At 44.2% G+C, this 18,871-nt stretch overlaps 1 protein-coding gene across 5 annotated transcripts in view; it reads left to right on the forward strand.

Annotated features, from left to right (window-relative positions):
* LOC128685122 (salivary peroxidase/catechol oxidase-like) overlaps positions 1-18,871 on the forward strand; it is a 41,805-nt gene that overhangs the window by 8,028 nt on the left and 14,906 nt on the right. For 2 of the 5 annotated variants that reach the window (XM_070102041.1, XM_070102054.1), the window contains exons 2-3: positions 2,470-2,624; positions 18,506-18,690. In XM_070102041.1, coding sequence (XP_069958142.1) covers positions 2,504-2,624; positions 18,506-18,690 — 306 coding nt within the window. In that variant the 5' untranslated portion in view covers positions 2,470-2,503. Of the gene's footprint in view, positions 1-381; positions 484-2,469; positions 2,625-18,505; positions 18,691-18,871 lie in introns of those variants that run through there. The other 3 variants (XM_070102061.1, XM_070102048.1, XM_070102057.1) reach the window with 3 other exon arrangements.

The following is an 18,871-nucleotide window of genomic DNA, read 5'->3' on the forward strand; positions in this document are numbered from 1 at the left end:
TACAACAAATCTGCAGCACTTAACACCACACTTACTATGTTTATAGGTGAACCTCTGGCATGTCCCACTTAAAAAGTTAGTACTGTAATGCTCGTTAAATTGTTCTTAACTAAGCCACTGCAGGAAACACTGGTATGCCAGCAGCACTGTAGAACGTATACGTAGACATGCTGGGCCTTGGAATGCTGCTTTCAAGCCTGCTTGAATGTGCTTGCTAAGCCCGTGTCAACCACTTGGATATTTGCTTGTAGCAGGCAGGTAGGCACACAGGAGACATATTCGTAAGATGAATGGAGTGCGGCACGGAGGACTGACACGGGCACTCAAGCATTTGTGCGGTCTGGCAAAAACCGCCTCTAGACCATAAGTAAATAGAGGCGAATGGCTGAGTTCCAAATCGAGGAAGGAGGGGAGAGAGGCGAGGTGGAGTGAAGGTGTAGCCTCCTGCAGCCACTTCAAATCAACATGTTTGTGTTTCACTAGGTATATCACTAGTCACAGTTCACACAAGTGTTCCAGCAGCAATTCAGCTGCGTGAAGCGAGAGCTTTTGCCACCAGGCCCCGTGGCCACCAGGACCCGTGATCACCAGGCCCCGTGGCCACCAGGCCCCGTGGCCACCAGGCCCCGTGACCGGGCCCCGTGGCCACCAGGCCCCGTGGCCACCAGACCCCGTGACCACCAGGCCACGTGGCCACCAGGCCCCGTGGCCACCAGGCCCCGTGGCCACCAGGTCCCGTGGCCACCAGGCCCCGTGGCCACCAGGCCCCGTGGCCACCAGGACCCGTGGCCACCAGGACCCGTGGCCACCAGGCCACGTGGCCACCAGGCCCCGTGGCCACCAGGCCCCGTGATCACCAGGTCCCGTGGCCACCAGGCCCCGTGATCAGGCCCCGTGGCCACCAGGCCACGTGGCCACCAGGCCCCGTGATCACCAGGTCCCGTGGCCACCAGGACCCGTGGCCACCAGGTCCCGTGGCCACCAGGCCACGTGGCCACCAGGCCACGTGGCCACCAGGCCCCGTGGCCACCAGGCCCCGTGGCCTGGTGGTCTCCCTCTCTCTGCCTGCTTCTCTGTGCCGGTTTTGTGTGTAATATTTATTCTTTGTTAAAAATTTTGTTTGTTTTTGGTAATTAATGTATTCGTAATCTAGCTCAGCTTTAATCAGTTGTGAAGGGAAATTAGCACAATATCTTAAAATCTAAAACATCAGATTACCTGTACAAACAATAATCAATTTATTTTTTTATAAAAGTGAAAGAAAGAGTTTGATATATTTTTTAAGTTTTATACTAACTGGTGACGCACGCAGTGTGTGACACACTGATGCAGACTAAACACAAAGGAAGTCGTAACATTGGATCGCATTGTATGCCAAGACTATGGTTAAGATAGGAGATAAGATAAGATTTTTAACCCCGGAGGGTTAGCCACCCAGGATAACCCATTGGGGTCCTCAATCTTGTCCCCCAGGATACGACCCACACCAGTCGACTAACACCCAGGTACATATTTGCTACTAGGTGAACAGGACAATAGGTGTAAGGAAACACGCCGAAATATTTCCACCCGCGGGGAATCGAACCCGGGCGCTCCGTGTGTGAAGCGAAAGCTTTAGCCACCCGGCCACCGGGGCCTCGTCTTCTCTTTATTCATTGTTTATTACTTCCTGAACACACACACACACACACACACACACACACACACACACACACACACACACACACACACACACACACACACACACACACACACACACACACACACACTCACCCACCTTACATATATGGATGTTTGAATGTGAGTGGATGTAGTGCAGATGCCAAGATAAAAATGATTCCTTTATTATGAATGGAAAGAAGTTGGATGTCCTAGCTCTAAGCGAAACAAAGCTGAAGGGGAGAAATAAATGGGATTAAGCCAGGAGTATCTGGGAGAGCTAGAGCTAGGGAAGGTGTAGCAATAATAACTCACGAAATCGTAATGACATGATTGCAAACAAACCATACCACTGCAATATTGCTGAGGGATCAGTTATAGACAGAGAAGAGGGAATATAAATGTATAAATTCAAGGATTATGTGGAGTAAAATAAAGGTGGGATGCAAAGAGTGGGTCATAATAAGTGTGTTTGCACCTGGAGAAGAGAGGAGTGTAGAGGACAGAGAGAGAGAGAGATTTTGGGAGATGTTAAGCGAGTGTTTAGGAACTTTTGAACCAAGTGAGAGAGTAATTGTTCTAGGGGACGTAATACTCGAGTAGGATTACGTAAAATAACTATCATTTTTACTACTAATAAAATAATTGTTATTAATATAATTATTATAAACACGATTATTATTATTGGCATTATTGTTATACTAATATTAATACTAATAATTATTATTATTGATGTTATTGTACGACTGCAAGCCAAATCAAGATCACCTCGTATACTATATTAACGGACTTAACTTTGTTCTTACCCAGCTGGAAGCCACATTGTAAGGAGCAGTGACAGAAAATGAAGTGGTTGTTAACTGTGGTAGTGCTGGTGGGGATCACCGGCGTTCACAACCACACAACCATCCTGGAGGAGGTCCAGCACCCACGACCCGTCCGTCAGGTCGTCTTTCCAGGTCAAGGTGGGTGTGTAGGTTTGAAGGATACAGACTGAACCAGAGCCTAATGTTAACTGTACATCTCCAGCCATATAATGTAGTTTGTGTGTGTTTGGTAGTTACTAGTTGTCAAAGGCACTTGGCGATGGACACGGCCTTTTGTGTATTTGTGTGTGAGGGGTACGGGTGTGTGTGTGTGTGTACTCACCTAGTTGAGGTTGCGGGGGTCGAGTCCGAGCTCCTGGCCCCGCCTCTTCACTGATCGCTACTAGGTGTGTGTGTGTGTGTGTGTGTGTGTATGTGTGTGTGTGTCACCTATTTGTGGCTGGAGAGGTGAGAAAACTTATCTGTATAAAGTGAGTCAAGGTTAGCGAAACGAGTTAGTATCGTCACTAGTCAGGCATTAACACTCTCCAGATCTCTATATTTTTTTTTAAATTATAGATCACACAAACACTGACTTGAGTTGATAAATCGTACCCTAGTACTAGAATATTACCAGGAGGTTTGAAACTTTATCAAGCATTAGCAGTATTGCCCAGGATACTTAAAGCAAGACTGAAATTCCTTAGGCATTTAAAAAATTCCTGAGGATACGACCCACAACAAGCAGACTGCCGAGGGACTACAGGAGATGCTGTCGCAAGGGCAGCAGGTAAAAACTTTTTTTTTTTAATTATCATTAACAGAATTCGGTACATCAACCGTATGTTGCTTCGTTACTTTATATAGCGGGATCAAAAACTAGAAAAACGTTCACGGAAGGTGAGTAACCAGAAGATGAGATACGATTCTAGCGCTCGTCCCGACTCCCAGTACACAAAAGATTTTGCAGTCAGCCTCTGGCTGCCATCAGACTTTTACTCTTCACGCTACTGTGAAATTTCATTTCGTGACAAGAAGAATGTGAGGAGATAGTAACAACGCTACTTCGTTACCTGAAATGTTATTATGAACTGCGAAGTGTGCATTATGGAGCAGTCTGGAGCCTCTCGGACCGTGCTGAATTCCCTGAGTTTTTGTTTATAATTTTTTGGGGGGTTTGTACCCAACATTCAATAGGTCGCCGAGTTTTTCATAACCATAAAATTCTGCTCAGCACCTCCTGGCATTTAGAAGGCGGGCAGTTGCCATTCAGTAAACAGACGTACTTGTCACACTTGTATATTATATTCTTATAAGTAAGACGATCTTGTTGAGCTTGACAGTAACACAACACTGGTGAGCAGTGAAGGTGTAAACATGTAGTCAGTGATGGTAACACAACACTGGTGAGCAGTGAGGGTTAGTCGTCACAAGTGTTCTCTTCCCCATCTGCTCCACCTAGTAATAGATCCTGAGTCAATCACTGTTCTTTGCCATTAATAAGGTAGTGGGGGAGAACCAAGTGATGGGGCTCGAGGTCTTATAGGAAAAATTGGCCCTATATGTTTCGCCCGCTGTCGCTAATGCTTGGCTGGTAGGGTTTATATGTGATGAATGGTTTGAAAAACCGACAAGTTGAAGATTGAGACACTGATGCAACATATGGGAATCTTTATTGAGGAAACGTTTCGCCACACAGTGGCTTCATCAGTCCAATACAAAGCAGAAAGGTGTAAGGAGAAGAGGAGTTTGAGGTAACCAGTCCCTCAGCCTGGAGTCGATGTGTTCAGTCCATCAATCTGGTAGAATGTACAGCATAGGGCCGTAGACGTGGCTTATATGCTGTAGTCAGGTGAGGCGGAGCAGGAGGAGGCGGGGTCATAGTGGAACCATCCACTAGTGTAAGTAGGTCCTCGTCCAAAGGCTGGACAAATGTTGTATTGGACTGATGAAGCCACTGTGTGGCGACATGTTTCCTCAATAAAGATTCCCATATGTTGCATAAGTGTCTGGTAGGGTTTATAGAAAGTGATGTAATGTAATGTGGAAACTCTCACACTGTTTCCGGTGGGATGATGGGGGGTCGTGCAGGTTTAAAAAAGTTCCCTTGTATACTGCACATGGGGGACTTTAAGGCGCCCAGTTACAGAATGCATCTGTAACTGGGCACCTTTATCAGCGTGAATCCTCTCCGGGATGCCACACATGTTAAATATCTTATTCACTTATAGTGGGGGCTACTGTGGCCGCCTTTTGATCAGTATTAATACAATACGCGACATCTATTAAAACAGATATCTCCATAGAATACTAGGTCAACTTATTGATCCCCTCTAGCATTTAGTCTGTTACTGGTTTTGTTAGTTTGTTAGATATAATTCTAGTCTAGTTATTCTGTGTGAGATTATATGGGTGAATTTTGAAAGAGCAATCTTGAGTAAATCTTTCACCCACATAACTGGGGAGAACTCTGGCACATCTAAAATAATTATACTTACTTAAATATATGTACCTCGGAGACATGTGGGACTTCAGTGACAATGGGTCATAACACTGTCCCTCCTTCAATGTCCATCGTCTCAGCTTCCCAACTCACACACTCCCAGCTTGTTTCATTAGGATATGGTTTACCTGTTCCCATTGTTACTGAAGTTGAATTTTGTGAAGGCACCCTCATAACTGATCACATTTTCTGGTCAGGAACCCTGTGCATACATATCTGTACTTCTGTTATGTTGTGATCTGAGTGTATTGTCTTTGTTACGGTTATATTGCATATCAGATCATCATTGTTAGTGAAAATGAGGTCCAGCGTATTTTCTAGTCTTGTAGGCTCTAATATTTGCTGGCTTAGGTGAATCTGGTGCAGAGATTTAATAGCTCGTGTGAGCTGCCTCCTGGGATGATCTGCTAAAATATTATTTGCTACACTCCTCCATTTTTGGTGTCTCAAGCTGAAATCCCTCAGGAGCAAAATGTTTGGGGCAGGAGTTGGGAGATTTTCAAGACAGTGATCAATTTTCATAAGCTGTTCCTGGAATGATTGTTCGCATCGCTATTGTGCCGTGCGGACAGGCTGCGCAGTAGCTCCTGATACAACTGGTTTACTGCGCAGTTTTCCTGTTTTGTGCATACAACATGGCGGATCGCATTGGACGCCGGGTGAGCACTGTTTGTGTGGAATTGGTGCGTGGCACGCTTACAGGAACAACCATGCACGTGTTACTGCATGCCATCATCAGTGAGGTATATGGAATACCGACCGAAGAATTATATGGAGTAGCAGTCAATGGTGTGTCGAGAATTTTCATCAAGTTTAAAGACGCAGGATTCTACACAAGCATAGTCAACAAATATCAAGAGAAGAGGCTAGCAGTGAACACTATGGTGGAAGTCTGCTTACATGATGTGTCCAGCTATGTGACGTGGGTGAAGGTACGAAACGTGCCTTTTGAGGCGACGGAGCATGATGTGACGGCGGTGTTTAACAGCTATGGGAAAATCCACTCAGCAGTGATGGGGGTGTGGCAAAATGGACCTTATGAGGGGCTACCTGAAGGATCATTTACGCTGAAAATGACGTTGAGGCAGCCAATTCCATCATACGTATTTATGGAGGTCTTCCGAACGCAGGTCTACGTGTACTACTCAGGGCAGCGGAAGACTTGCAGATTATGTGGTTCTTTTGAACATATGGCGGCCCAATGCTATAAAAAAGCTGGACGGAGGGAACAGGTACCAGTGATCTTACATCAGAGGAATGCTCTGGAGGTGTCGGAGGAAGGAGTAAGGCCAAACAAGATTCCTTGCCGATGGAGTGACGAAGTGGACAGGGCTGAGGCGACTATGGAGGAAAGTGTAACACTAACAGTTGATAAGGGACAGACGACATCGACGTCTGATGAGGAGGGTACGGGCCAACAGGATGGCTTGCTGGAGGAAGTACTTAGTTCCTTTTTGCATGACGTTGAAGAGGGACAGGTGGATGAAGGGTGTAACCTGGTGCAGGCAACTGTGCAGCAAGATCAGGAGGTTAGGAATACTGTGTGCACTAATGTTAATGTGCACAACGTTGTGGCAGAGGTCCATAGGGCAGAAAAGACAGGTGACGAGGTGTGTGGGGAGGGGAGTTCTCGTAAGAGAACTGCAGGAACGTCTGAGATGGACGATGTTCTTACTCCAGGACAAAGAACAGGAGTAAAATCTTGGAGAAAGGATGTATGTCATAAGGGGAAAGAGGGAAGGGGTAATGTAGGGTTTAATGGTTCTAGGGATAATGAAGGGATGGGGGGGGGGGTGAATAAGCAAGCTGTCAAGAAAGATGCCATACAGCAGGACGGTATAGGAGGGTGTGTGCCAAGAAGAAAGGGTAAACCACCACTATTAAAGTAATTCACGATAGTAACTGTAAATGTAAATGGATTGAAGAATGAAGTGAAACGAGTATGGATGGAATGGTTTTTGAGGAGATATAATGTGGATGTATGCTTTATACAAGAACATAATTATAAGATAGGCTGTGCTTTGGCATTAAAGGGTTATAAATTGTATGTAAGTGGGTCTGTTAGGTTAAAAGGGGGAGTGGCAGTGGCTGTGAAGGAAAATAGTCCCTTACGTATTATAAAGTGGGAAGAAGGGGGGGGGAGGGTAGTGAGGGTGGATGGTGAGTGGGGAGCATCTAGAGTATGTTTCATTGGGGTTTATATGCCAGCAGAGAATATAATCAAAGTAAAAGAGGATTTTGTGAGAGACGTTTTAGTGTATTTTTTAAGGGGTTTACCTCTAGTAACTGTAATTGGGGGGGGGACTGGAACTGTTATAAGGGGGGATGACGTGGAGCCAAGGGGGGCGGGTTGTGTATTACGGTCGTTACGCAATGTTTTACAGGATGCAGGGGTGAGGGACGTGGAGGGGAGTGGGGCTTGGAGAGTGGATTACACTTTTGTTAGGAGAAATTATTCAGCGAGGTTAGATAGGATTTATATAACGGAGGCAGTTAGGGTAGGAGGGGTAAAAACAGTGGACGTAGGGTTTTCGAATCATAGGGCAGTTTTGGTAGAACTGGATTGGGAGGGAGTGGTAAAGGTATATTCAAGTTTCTGGAAGTTAAATGCGAGGTTGGTGAGGAGTGAGGTGGTGAACGCAGAGTTTAGAGACTGGTGGAGACAATTGTGGAGGGCAAGGGATGGGGTAGGGAGTATTTTGGATTGGTGGGAAAATAGGGCTAAACCTGGTATCGCGGGGTTTTATAAATATAAAGGAAGGGAGGAGGCGAGGTGGAGGTACGGTTTACAGAATTATTTGGAACAGCAGCTCAATGAGTGTTACGCAAGAGATGAGGGGAAGTCTTTTGAAGAAATATCAGGGCTAAGAGGGAGACTAAGGGACATGCATAATGAAAGATTTGATGAATTAAGGGTAAGGGCAGGTATGGATGCCGTGCTATGGGGAGATAAACCGTCGGGTAGTGTGTTAAGAAGTTTTCGCATTAGACAACAGGAGTCCACTATAATACTTTTAGAGGTTAGTGACGATTTGGAAGGTTATACTAAGGGGCAAATGTTGGTGACAACTGAGGGGATAAGTAATTATGCGGACTATTGGTTTAAAAGGAAATGGGGAAAAAGGTAATTTGGGGATAGTTAATAAAGAAAGAGGAGGGGTGAAGGTCTTGGGGAAAGGTGGGGAGGACAGAGGGGGATTGGAGGGAATAATAAGTATGGAAGAAGTGAAAGAGGCAGTGTTCAATTTAAGTAAGGGGAAAGCACCGGGAATTGATGAGCTTTCCAATGATTTTTACAGAGTGCATTGGGAAACCATAAATGTTTGTTTGGTTCAGATATTGAATTGTATGCTGAAGGAAGGGAAATTGGGAACGTCACAGAGGACGGGTGTGGTCGTGCTTGTAAAGAAAAAAAGCGAGGGGAGAACACTGAGCACGTACAGGGCCATATCTTTAATGTGTACGGATTATAAGATTTTTGCGAAGATTTTAGGGAACAGGATGAAGGTAATAGGTGGTATGGTGCACAAGGGTCAGTTGGGAATTCCGGGTCGTAGTATGAGGGATGGACATAGTCGTATTAGGGAATTTTTGCAGGGTTGTAAGGGTGGTGGAATTTTGGGCATTGATTGGGAGAATGCTTATGACGGTGTGAATAGAGAGTACATGGTTGACACTTTAAGGCTTATGGGTTTTGGGGAGGGAATAGTAAAATGGGTGAAGACCTTGTATGCAGAAGCTACGATTCAGGTGCAAATTAATGGTAGGTTGGGTAGCGTGTTGAAAATGGAGAAAGGTTTGAGACAAGGGTGTCCTATGTCTCAAATTCTGTTTGCATGTATGCAACACCCGTTTTATGGAATGGTTGAGGAAGCAACAACGTTACAGGAGGAGGGGTCGGGGTTCACAGAGGTAGTTGGTTATGTAGATGACACAACAATACTGATCAATGATGTCGAAGGTTTGCGAAAGGTGGAGAGAGTAATGAGGTTTTTTGGAGAGGCGTCAGGCATGCGTGTCAACAGGGCTAAATCGAAATTATTAGAGATAGGAGATTGGGTGGGGGGTAGAATGGGGGTGGAGTTTGGATGGGATGTGACTGAACAGCTGAAAATTTGTGGGATTATCTATATGGCAGATGAGCAAGAGGCTAGACGGAGGAATTCAGAATTGGTGGGAGAGAAAGTTGTACAACGGATTAGGAACCTAAGAGCGAAGGATGTTACTCTAATGCAAACGGCAATAATAATAAATTCATTGGTTTATAGTAAAGTGTGGAACGTGGCAGTGGTGTATCCTTTACGGGAACAGGAGATAAAGAAGATACAGAGAAGGGTGCTTCGTTATATATGGGGTTTTGGACGAGCATGGTTAAGTAAAGAGGTGGTTATGACGAATGTGCGCAGAGGGGGAGTAGGGCTTTTGATGCTAGGGCCGAGGGTAAAGGCCATGTATGTTAAACAAAAGTACGTAAGGGGGGGGGGGTTAAAAGGGGTGAGGGTTGGGAGGGTGATGAGGGATGTACGACGATGGTGGGGAGGAAAGGACTTGATGGAATGTGAGAATATGCTAAGGGTTATGTTAGTAATAGGTGAGGTAAAAAAGCTCAAGGTGGGAAGGTTGGTAGAGATAAGTAGGAAACCAGAAGTGATGCAAGGGGTGGCGGTATACCCTTTGTATGATTGGGGTACGATTTGGCATGATTTCCAAAAACTTAAATTAATGCCTAGGGTAAGGGAGTTAGTTTATAGGTTTGTAATGGGGATTTTAGCGTCAAAGCAGGCTTTGTGTGTGATGGGTTTGGTAAAGGAGGCGAAATGCGAACATTGTGAGGAATCGGAAACAGCTTTTCATGCCGTATATTTTTGTAGGGAGTTGGGGCAGGTACGGGTGTGGCTGGCTAGAGTCTTCAAGTTAATGGGTGGGGGCAATGTAGAACTTCTGCGTGCCCTAACTTTAGAGGTAAGGGGGGTGTCTGAGGTTGTAAAAAGAGCCATTCTGTACATTGTGACAGATTTCTTGTTTTATTCCTGGGGCTTGAAGGAAAAAGGTGGGGGGATTAGGGTAAGGGCAATTGCGGCAGGAATTTATCGCACGGTATGCAGAAATAAACTCATTTATGGTAACAGGTGGGCGACTGCGTTCCCGGAGGCATATAGAAATATAACGGTAAGGGGACTCGGTAATTTGGCTACTTAAGTACTAAGGGACCATTTTCCTTTTCTAGAGCGAATTATGACCATAATGAAGGATATGTAAATGTGGTAGGATTGTCATGAGAGTTGTATGGGAGGGATGACATGTCAGATGTGGTGTAACTGGAGAGTTTTCTTGTGTGTGAATGTTTTAGTTTAGCCATGTGTTGAAAGACAAGAGGTCATTGATGATCATAGTTTTAATAAGGTAAATGATCTTTGTCAGTGAGACAACTACAAGAAGGAACACGCAAAGTATTGTTAACACACTAATAATAATGTGCTATGTAACATGAGTGTGTATCTTTGTTATTTTAATAGTGTGTTTAGTTTGTGGTAAGGTGTGGAAATGGCTATTTTGTCACCTTTATTATATTGTAATTTTTGAGGTGTTTAGTATTATGTCTGTTTATAAAGTTTAATATACAATATTAATGAGTGTGCAACGAATTGGATTATATGAGAATGTCTTTGTTTATAAAGTTTCATATATAATGTAAATAAGTGTGACATTCTTTGGATTATATTGCCTTTTGTGTTATAAGATACTGGCTGTATTTTATGGATATAATAAACCCACCTGTATGTACAGGTGTGGGCTGTTTTTAGTTACATGTATGTTGTGTGTGTTGGTTGGGCACTTTGGAGGGAGAATCAAGCATTTACAGTTGAACGTGTTTTTCTTGTGTATAAGTTTAGTGCTGGGATAAGGAATGTGAAGTTGTTTGTTTTTATTATTTAATGGATCACGTTTCTTTATGTAACCTAAGTATAGCATACATGTATGATGTGTGTTGTTTAAAAAAAAAAAAAAGTTATTTGCTGGCTTAGGTGAATCTGGTGCAGAGATTTAATAGCTCGTGTGAGCTGCCTCCTGGGATGATCTGCTAAAATATTATTTGCTACACTCCTCCATTTTTTGTCTCAAGCTGAAATCCCTCAGGAGCAAAATGTTTGGGGCAGGAGTTGGGAGATTTTCAAGACAGTGATCAATTTTCATAAGCTGTTCCTGGAATTGCTGGGAAATTGAATCCGTAGACTTGTATACAACCACAATGACAAGGTTTTGGTTTTCAATCTTTACCTCCAAAACTTTCAACTACATCATTTGAGGTGTTTAGTAGTTCTAAGCAAATGAGCGACTCTGTGACGTACAAGCCAACCTCCCTTGATGCCTGTTTAGCCTGTCGCATCTAAATAGGTTATAACCTGGGATCCATATTTCGTTGTTAAAATGATCCTTTATGTGGGTCTATGTGAAAGCTGCAGACATTGCATTTGACTCCGTGAGTAGTCCTTTGATGTAAGGAATTTTGTTGATTAAGACCCTGTATGTTTGCAAAGATAAATGTCATTATATTGGTGGAATTTAGGGGAAGTTTGTTTGCTGGCATTAATTTGTGTTCTGGAGTGGAGGCCAATGTCTGTGCTTCTGTTTCAGAAATGTTTTCAGTTGGTGTAGGATTTCTGTCATTTCTTGCCAGTCTCTTTTCCTTCCTGGCCCTAAAAAACCTTCTCTGGAGAGGTTTTCGCCCCCCCCCTCTTTTGCTTCCCATGGTATGGGTGATCTGTGTCTTCTTGTCACCTTTAGATGATGTGCCTGGCAGTATACGTTGTAGCATTTTCTTTCATGGAGTGACGAGTGACACATTTCAGGGTGAAATAAGTTACAGGAAGGGAAGTTGCACCCTTCTGTTGCCATGTGGGTGCGGCATTTTTTGGGATGGTCAAAAGTTCATGTCCCACCTGTTTTTCCAGATATGGATACGGACATTGATACCGGATACGGAGACCCCATCTCATTATTGTAGCTTGTTTTTGTTTCATTGCACTGATAAAGGTGAGAGGGTTGTGGTCGGAAAATAGTGTAATTGTGAACTGAGAAGTGCCCATGTATACGTCAGTGTTCTAACGCCACCACCAGAGCTAATGCAGCTTTCTCAATCATTACATAGTTTCTTTCTGGTGACGTTGGAGCTTCGAGGAAAAGGGACATATGGGATTAAGTGTCAGTGGCTGAGGAATTCTGTAGAAGCACTGCACCGCTTGCCTATACTTTAGGCTTGCGGTACTAACTACCACCTTCTACTGCAGCATTCACTTGTATTCGGCTGAGGAAGCCTGTTGTGCAGACGAAACATTTCGTCAATATAATAAAGTGCTGCAAATGTGTCTTATTTACCAACTTATCGGTATTGATTACCATCAATTTGATTCGCTGCCTGACTACGGTGGAGTGCGGTTGTGCCCAGCACCCCTCTGCTGTCTTTCAGGCGAGCTACCACAGTACATCAACAACCATTGAGTAGTGTGGACGTGCGCTGCTCATTTTGGGATATCAAAATGGCTGAACATACAGTACGGAGAGTAAATACTATCTGCATAGAGCTGGTTCGTGGTACGTTAAGTGGAGATACGATGAACGTACTTCTCCCTAACATCATCAGGGACACATATGGTATCCCCAACGAGGAATTATATGGCGTCGCTCTTAATGGTTTGTCAAGAATCTTCGTGAAATTTCTGAGAGCCGGCTTCTACACAAGAATTGTCGAGCTGTACCAGGAACAACGCATGAGTGTGAATTCAGCGATGGATGTTGTGTTACATGATGTTTCCAAGTACTACACATGGGTGAAGGTACGGAATGTACCCTTCGAGGCTACGGCGTATGGACTACAGGAGTTTTTTCGCAGTTATGGGACAGTGCATTCTGCAACCATGGGGGTATGGAGGGATGGTCCGTATGAAGGAATGCCGGAAGGTTCTTACACCCTTAAAATGTCTTTAACAAGGCCTATACCATCCTATGTTACGATGACCGGTTGTAGAACACAGGTTTATGTGTACTATGCGGGTCAGAGAAAAACATGTCGTCTGTGCAGCTCTTATGAGCACATGGCAGCCCAGTGTCCTAGGAGGCAGGCTCCACGAATTCTGGAAACGCCGATTGTGATTCAACAGTCGTGTGATTTGGTGCCTGGCTCTGTTGCCTCTGGAGGCCGGAGGCCTGATCTCTGGAGCAAGGAGGTCGACCGGGAGGTGGCGGAGGAGGAGACGTGTGTCACTATCCCAGGGGAGTCGGGGGAGTCGGGGGAGTCGAAGGTGTTAGCTGAGGAGTCTTTAGTCCAGGAAGCTTCGACTCAGGAGGGTTTACTGGCAGATGTCATCAAGGATTTTTTGGATGGGGATGAGCCCGGTGTAGAAGGTGTCCTCAGTTTATGTGAAGTTGGAGAGCTGGAGGGACAACAAATTGTGGAGAAAGACTTGAGTAAGAAAAGGCTGGAGTGTGTGGTGGCCGTGGAGGTACACCAGGAGGATTCGTCTGAGGGTGAGATGTGTGTAAGTGGAAGTTCTAGAAAAAGAACTGCGGCATCAGAGATAGACGAGGTTATTACCCCGGGGCAGAGGCCGGGGAAGAAGTCATGGGCAGCGGTTGTGGAGCCGATGCCACATAGTGCTAGAGGTGCGCCTGAGTTGCACAGTGGGAGAGGGAGGGGGGAGGTGACTGCACAGGATAACTCGAGTGGTAAGGGAATACGCAATGTGAAAAGTGCAGCGAGTAAATCCCAGCGGCATAGGGGAAAGCCGCCACTTCTATAATTTTCAGAAGTGTCACGCTTAATGTCAATGGACTTAAGACTGAGGTTAAGAAAGTTTGGTTGGAGTGGTTTTTACGGCGGTTTGATGTAGATATTTGCTTTTTGCAAGAGCATAATCATAGGGCTGGTTGTGTGTTGCGGTTAAAAGGATATCGGATGTATGTTACCAGTGGTTTGCAATTGAAAGGTGGGGTAGCAGTGGCGATAAAGGAGACCAGCCCCTTGCGTGTCATCGGCTGGGAAGAGGGGGGGGGTGGGAGGGTCGTGAGGGTGGATGGTGTCTGGGGTGAGAGTCGAGCTAGTTTTGTAGGAGTTTACATGCCAGCAACTAGCAATACCAGGGTAAAAGTAGATTTTGTCAGAGAGGTATTGATGTATCACTTGAGAGGTTTGCCTGCTATAACAGTAATAGGTGGTGATTGGAATTGTGTGATTAGGAGTGGTGATGTCGAACCGAGAGGGGCGGGTTGTGTGCTGAGTGTGCTGAGGGATGTATTGCGAGATATTGGGGTTGTTGATGTGGTGGGGAGGGGGGGATACCTAGTGGAGCACACGTTCGTCCGTAGGGGATATGAAGCGCGATTGGACAGAATTTATATTAAGCAGGGTATAGATGTTGTGAGGGTGCAAACCTTCGATGTGGGGTTTTCGGATCACAGGGCGGTAATAGCAGATTTGATGTGGGATGGAGTGGTGCGTATTTATTCTGGGTACTGGAAATTAAATGTAAGGCTTCTTAAGGAGCAGGTGGAGGGGCCTTTTTTCAGTGATTGGTGGTTGCCTTTTTGGGAGGCTAGGGACAGGGAGATAGATCTGTTAGATTGGTGGGAAATGCAGGCAAAACCGGGAATAGCGAATTTTTTTAAGGTTAGGGGACGGGAAGAGGCGAGGTGGCGTTTTGGGTTGCAAAATTATCTGGAGGGACAGTTGCAAGATTGTTATGTTGGGGGAGGTGGTATGAGGGATGACATGGACAGTCTGAGGAGTAGGATCGCTGAAATACACAATGATAGGTTTGATGCAATTAGGGTTAGGGCGGGGTTAGAGGATGTATTGTGGGGTGATAAGCCGTCTGGGTTTGTTTTACGTAAATTTAGGGACCGACAGAGTGTAACCACCATTCTACAATTGGAGACAAGCCCTGGGGTGGGAGGGTATCCAGTGGGTCGAGTCCTATCCAATACTGAAAGTATGAGTCTCTATGCTGATAGTTGGTTTAGGGAGAAATGGAGTTGGAGGGAGGGGGGTTCCTGGGAGGGTATTTTTGAAGGGGGGTTCCATAGCATTTTAAGTGAGCAGGATAGAGTGGGGTTGGAGGTTGGTATAAGTGAGGTTGAGGTGGAAGAGGCAGTTTTCGGGATGAGTACCGGGAAAACACCAGGGATAGACGGTATACCAAATGATTTTTATAGAGCACATTGGGGGTGTATTAGGCAGTGCTTTGTTAGGCTATTGGATCATATGTTAACTAGTGGGAAGTTGGGCACATCGCAAAGTACGGGTGTCATAGTTTTGGTGCCAAAGAAGAGGGGGGGTAGAGAGTTGAGTGCTTACCGAGCAATATCTTTGATGTGTGCAGATTACAAGGTTTTTGCGAAAATTTTGGGTAATAGACTGAAGAAGGTCATGGGGTCGGTGATACATGGGGGACAATTTGGTATCCCGGGGAGGAGTATGCGGGTAGGTCATGGACGTATTCGGGATTTCCTTGAGGGTAGTAGTAAGGGAGGTATTCTAGGTCTGGATTGGGAGAAAGCTTATGATTATGTTGATAGGGACTTTTTGTTTGAGAGTATGGTGAGAATGGGTTTTGGAGGGAGGGTGGTTGGATGGGTGAGGACATTGTATGAGAATGCATCGATGAGAGTACAGGTAAATGGTAGGTTGGGTAGTTCAGTAAGCATGGGGAGGGGTTTAAGGCAGGGGTGTCCACTCTCCCAAATACTCTTTGCATGTATGCAGAATCCTTTCTATGTTCTGGTTGATGGTGGGATGGGAAGGATGGGGGAGAGAGGTGGATTTTGTGGGAATATTGTTGGTTATGTAGATGATACAACTGTTTTACTTAATGAGATAGAAGATTTAAGTAAAGTGGGAAGGGTAATTGAGATTTTTGGGAATGCTACTGGGATGAGAGTTAATAAGCAGAAATCACGGTTGTTGGAGGTAGGCAATTGGGTAGGAGGGACCTTGGGGGAGGAGTTTGGCTGGATAACTGTAGATAGGCTAAAGATTTGTGGGATTTTGTATTTAGCAGATGTACAGGAGAGTAGGAGGGTTAATTCAGAAATGGTAATGGACAGAGCTTTGAGTAGGCTCAGGAGTCTAAGGGCCGGGGATGTAACCTTGCATCAAAGGGTTGTGGTGGTAAATACACTGATTTATAGTAAGGTGTGGGGAGTGGCGGAAATTTACCCCTTAAGAAGTCAGGATATTATGGAATTACAAAGAAGAGCCTTAAGGTATGTGTGGGGTTTTGGGAGGGCGTGGTTGGGTAAAGATGTGGTAATGACTGCGGTAAGACAGGGAGGATTGGGATTGATTGCATTAGGGTCTAGGGTGAAGGCGCTATATGTGAAGCAGAGGTATATTCGGGCAGCGGGGGAAAGGGGTCTTCGGGTGGGGGAGGTGATGGGGGATATCCGCAAATGGTGGGGTGGCAGGGACTTAGTGGAGTGTGAAGATATGTTGCGGTTTATGTTAAAGGTACGCAATGTTAAAAAACTCAAGGTAAAACGGTTAGTGGGTGTGGGTCGTCGTCAGGAATCAATGCAAGGGATGGCAGTGTATCCCACATATGATTGGAGAGTGATATGGGGGGAATTTAGTAAATTAAGAATACCGGCAAGAGCGAGGGAATTAGTTTATAGATTTCTTATGGGGACGTTAGCATCGAAAGAGGTGCTAAGACGAATGGGTTTTGTGAGAGAGGCATCATGCGGTTTTTGTGGGGAAGTTGAAACGGCTTTTCATGTAGTATATTTTTGTTCTGCTTTGGAGGTGGTAAGATTGTGGTTGAAGAGGGTTTTCTTTTTATTGGGGGGGGGACAGATATCAACCCTCAGGGCTTTAATGTTAGATATGGGAGGGGTACCCAAAGAGGTGGGGAGGGCTATCAGATACGTAATAGTTGATTACTTGCATATTTCTTGGGGGATGAGGGAGGTGGAGGGAAACATTAGGATAAAAGCGTTGGCGGCGTGTTTTTATAGGACAGCATGTAGGAACAAACAATTATATGGGGGAAGGTGGGTAAGTAGTTTTCCAGAGGGATATCGTGAGCTTACTGTTGAACGTCTACTCCGTTTGGTGACGGGGTGAGAGGCAAGGGGTTGGTCTCTTCAGTGGTGTGTTCTCTTGGAGTGATTGGAAGCCTGATGAGGAAGGTTGATTGGTTTGCAAGGTGGTAGATGTGGGTAAAGTTTTTTTTTTTGCAGGGAGCCGTCGGGGGCTCCGGGGTATGTAGACCTTTATGAATTTTGTAAAATCACAGAGTCAAAAGTAGTATGTGATTTTCTGTTTTTTCTCTTATTGTTATAAGAACCATTTTATATAGGGGGTTTATATTTATATGTATATTGTGAGGATATGTTTTATACATTCGAATCTGATGTTAGATTCATCCTTGTCATATGTCTCCTTTTTATCGTATTGAATGGGTACAAAATGACCTATGTACCAAAATATAAAAGTATTTGATGGGGTTTATATATACCCTTCATTTGATTGGAAGGTCATATTATATATTGAGTGTTAATAGGTAACATTAATTTTGTGTGTGTGTAGGTGTGTTTGTGGGAACCAATGTCTTAGGTATAGTTCTATCATTGGATGTAATATTTTTTTAGTTTATTTGGTGAAAAGTCATTTAGTGCTTTATTTCTATGTATGATCCAGTTTGTTCTGTATGAACAAATGCACATACACGTATGTGTGTATAAGCATGCGTATATATGTATATATATATATGTGTATGTGTGTGTATATATATATATATATTATGTGTGTGTGTATATATGTATATATATATGTATATGTTTGTAGGACTCTTTCCTACATGTTTTATAATGACTCCGACTGTTTGTTTGGAAGTCGGTTGGTTGGGTTTTTTTTAGTAGAATACTGTTATATCAATGTGTTACAATGTTTTTTTTGTGTATCTGACATTGTCTGCCACTACTGTTTTGGATGTTATGTATTTAGTTTGTCTAGTTTTTGTTTTTAGTGATAAGTCTTTTTTGTTTGTTTGTTTGTATGTTCTAGTATAATCCAGTCTGTGCTGTAAGAACATATGTGCACATACATGTATGTGTATATGTGCATGTGTATATATACACATATATACATGATTATAGGACTTATTCCTACATGTTTTATGACTCCGACGTTCTATTTTGTAGTCGGTATGTTTTTTTTTTTCCCGTAAACGGGTTGGGTTTCTTACGGTAGAATTTCGTTATATCAATATGTTAAAATGGTTTTTTTTTGTTTATTGTGTGTGTACTGACATTGTCTGTCACGGTTTTGGATTTGCTTATTGTCGGCTTGTATCAAGTGTAATGTTGTTTTTAAATAAAATATAAAAAAAAAAAAAAAAAAAAAGATTACCATCAATAATATGATACTAGCGAGTGAGGTAGCGGGAGAAGTGACGAAAATATGTATTTTAAGTGTTAACTTCAAGTGTAAGCTTTTGCCTGTGAAATATTTTATTGATTTAAACTATTTTTTTTTTAACAGGAGGCAGGCCAGGAGGGGGGCCAGGAGGCGGGCCAGGAGGCAGGCCAGGAGGCAGGCCAGGAGGCAGGCCAGGAGGCAGGCCAGGAGGCAGGCCAGGAGGGGGTCCAGGAGGGGTACCAGGTGTTCCAGGAAGCAGTGGTTGCAACTGTGTGTACCTTGTGTCCTGCGCTCAGTTCCTGGATCTGGTAATCTTGTGAGAGTTTTCGTCTATAAATTGTAATCAGTTATTTTTATATATATTACTGTTAGCATATTTATAACACACACACACACACACACACACACACACACACACACACACACACACACACACACACACACACACACACACACACACACACACACACACACACACATATATATATA

The sequence above is a fragment of the Cherax quadricarinatus genome, chromosome 5 (assembly GCF_038502225.1).
Source record: "Cherax quadricarinatus isolate ZL_2023a chromosome 5, ASM3850222v1, whole genome shotgun sequence".
In the NCBI taxonomy this organism is placed as follows: domain Eukaryota; kingdom Metazoa; phylum Arthropoda; class Malacostraca; order Decapoda; family Parastacidae; genus Cherax; species Cherax quadricarinatus.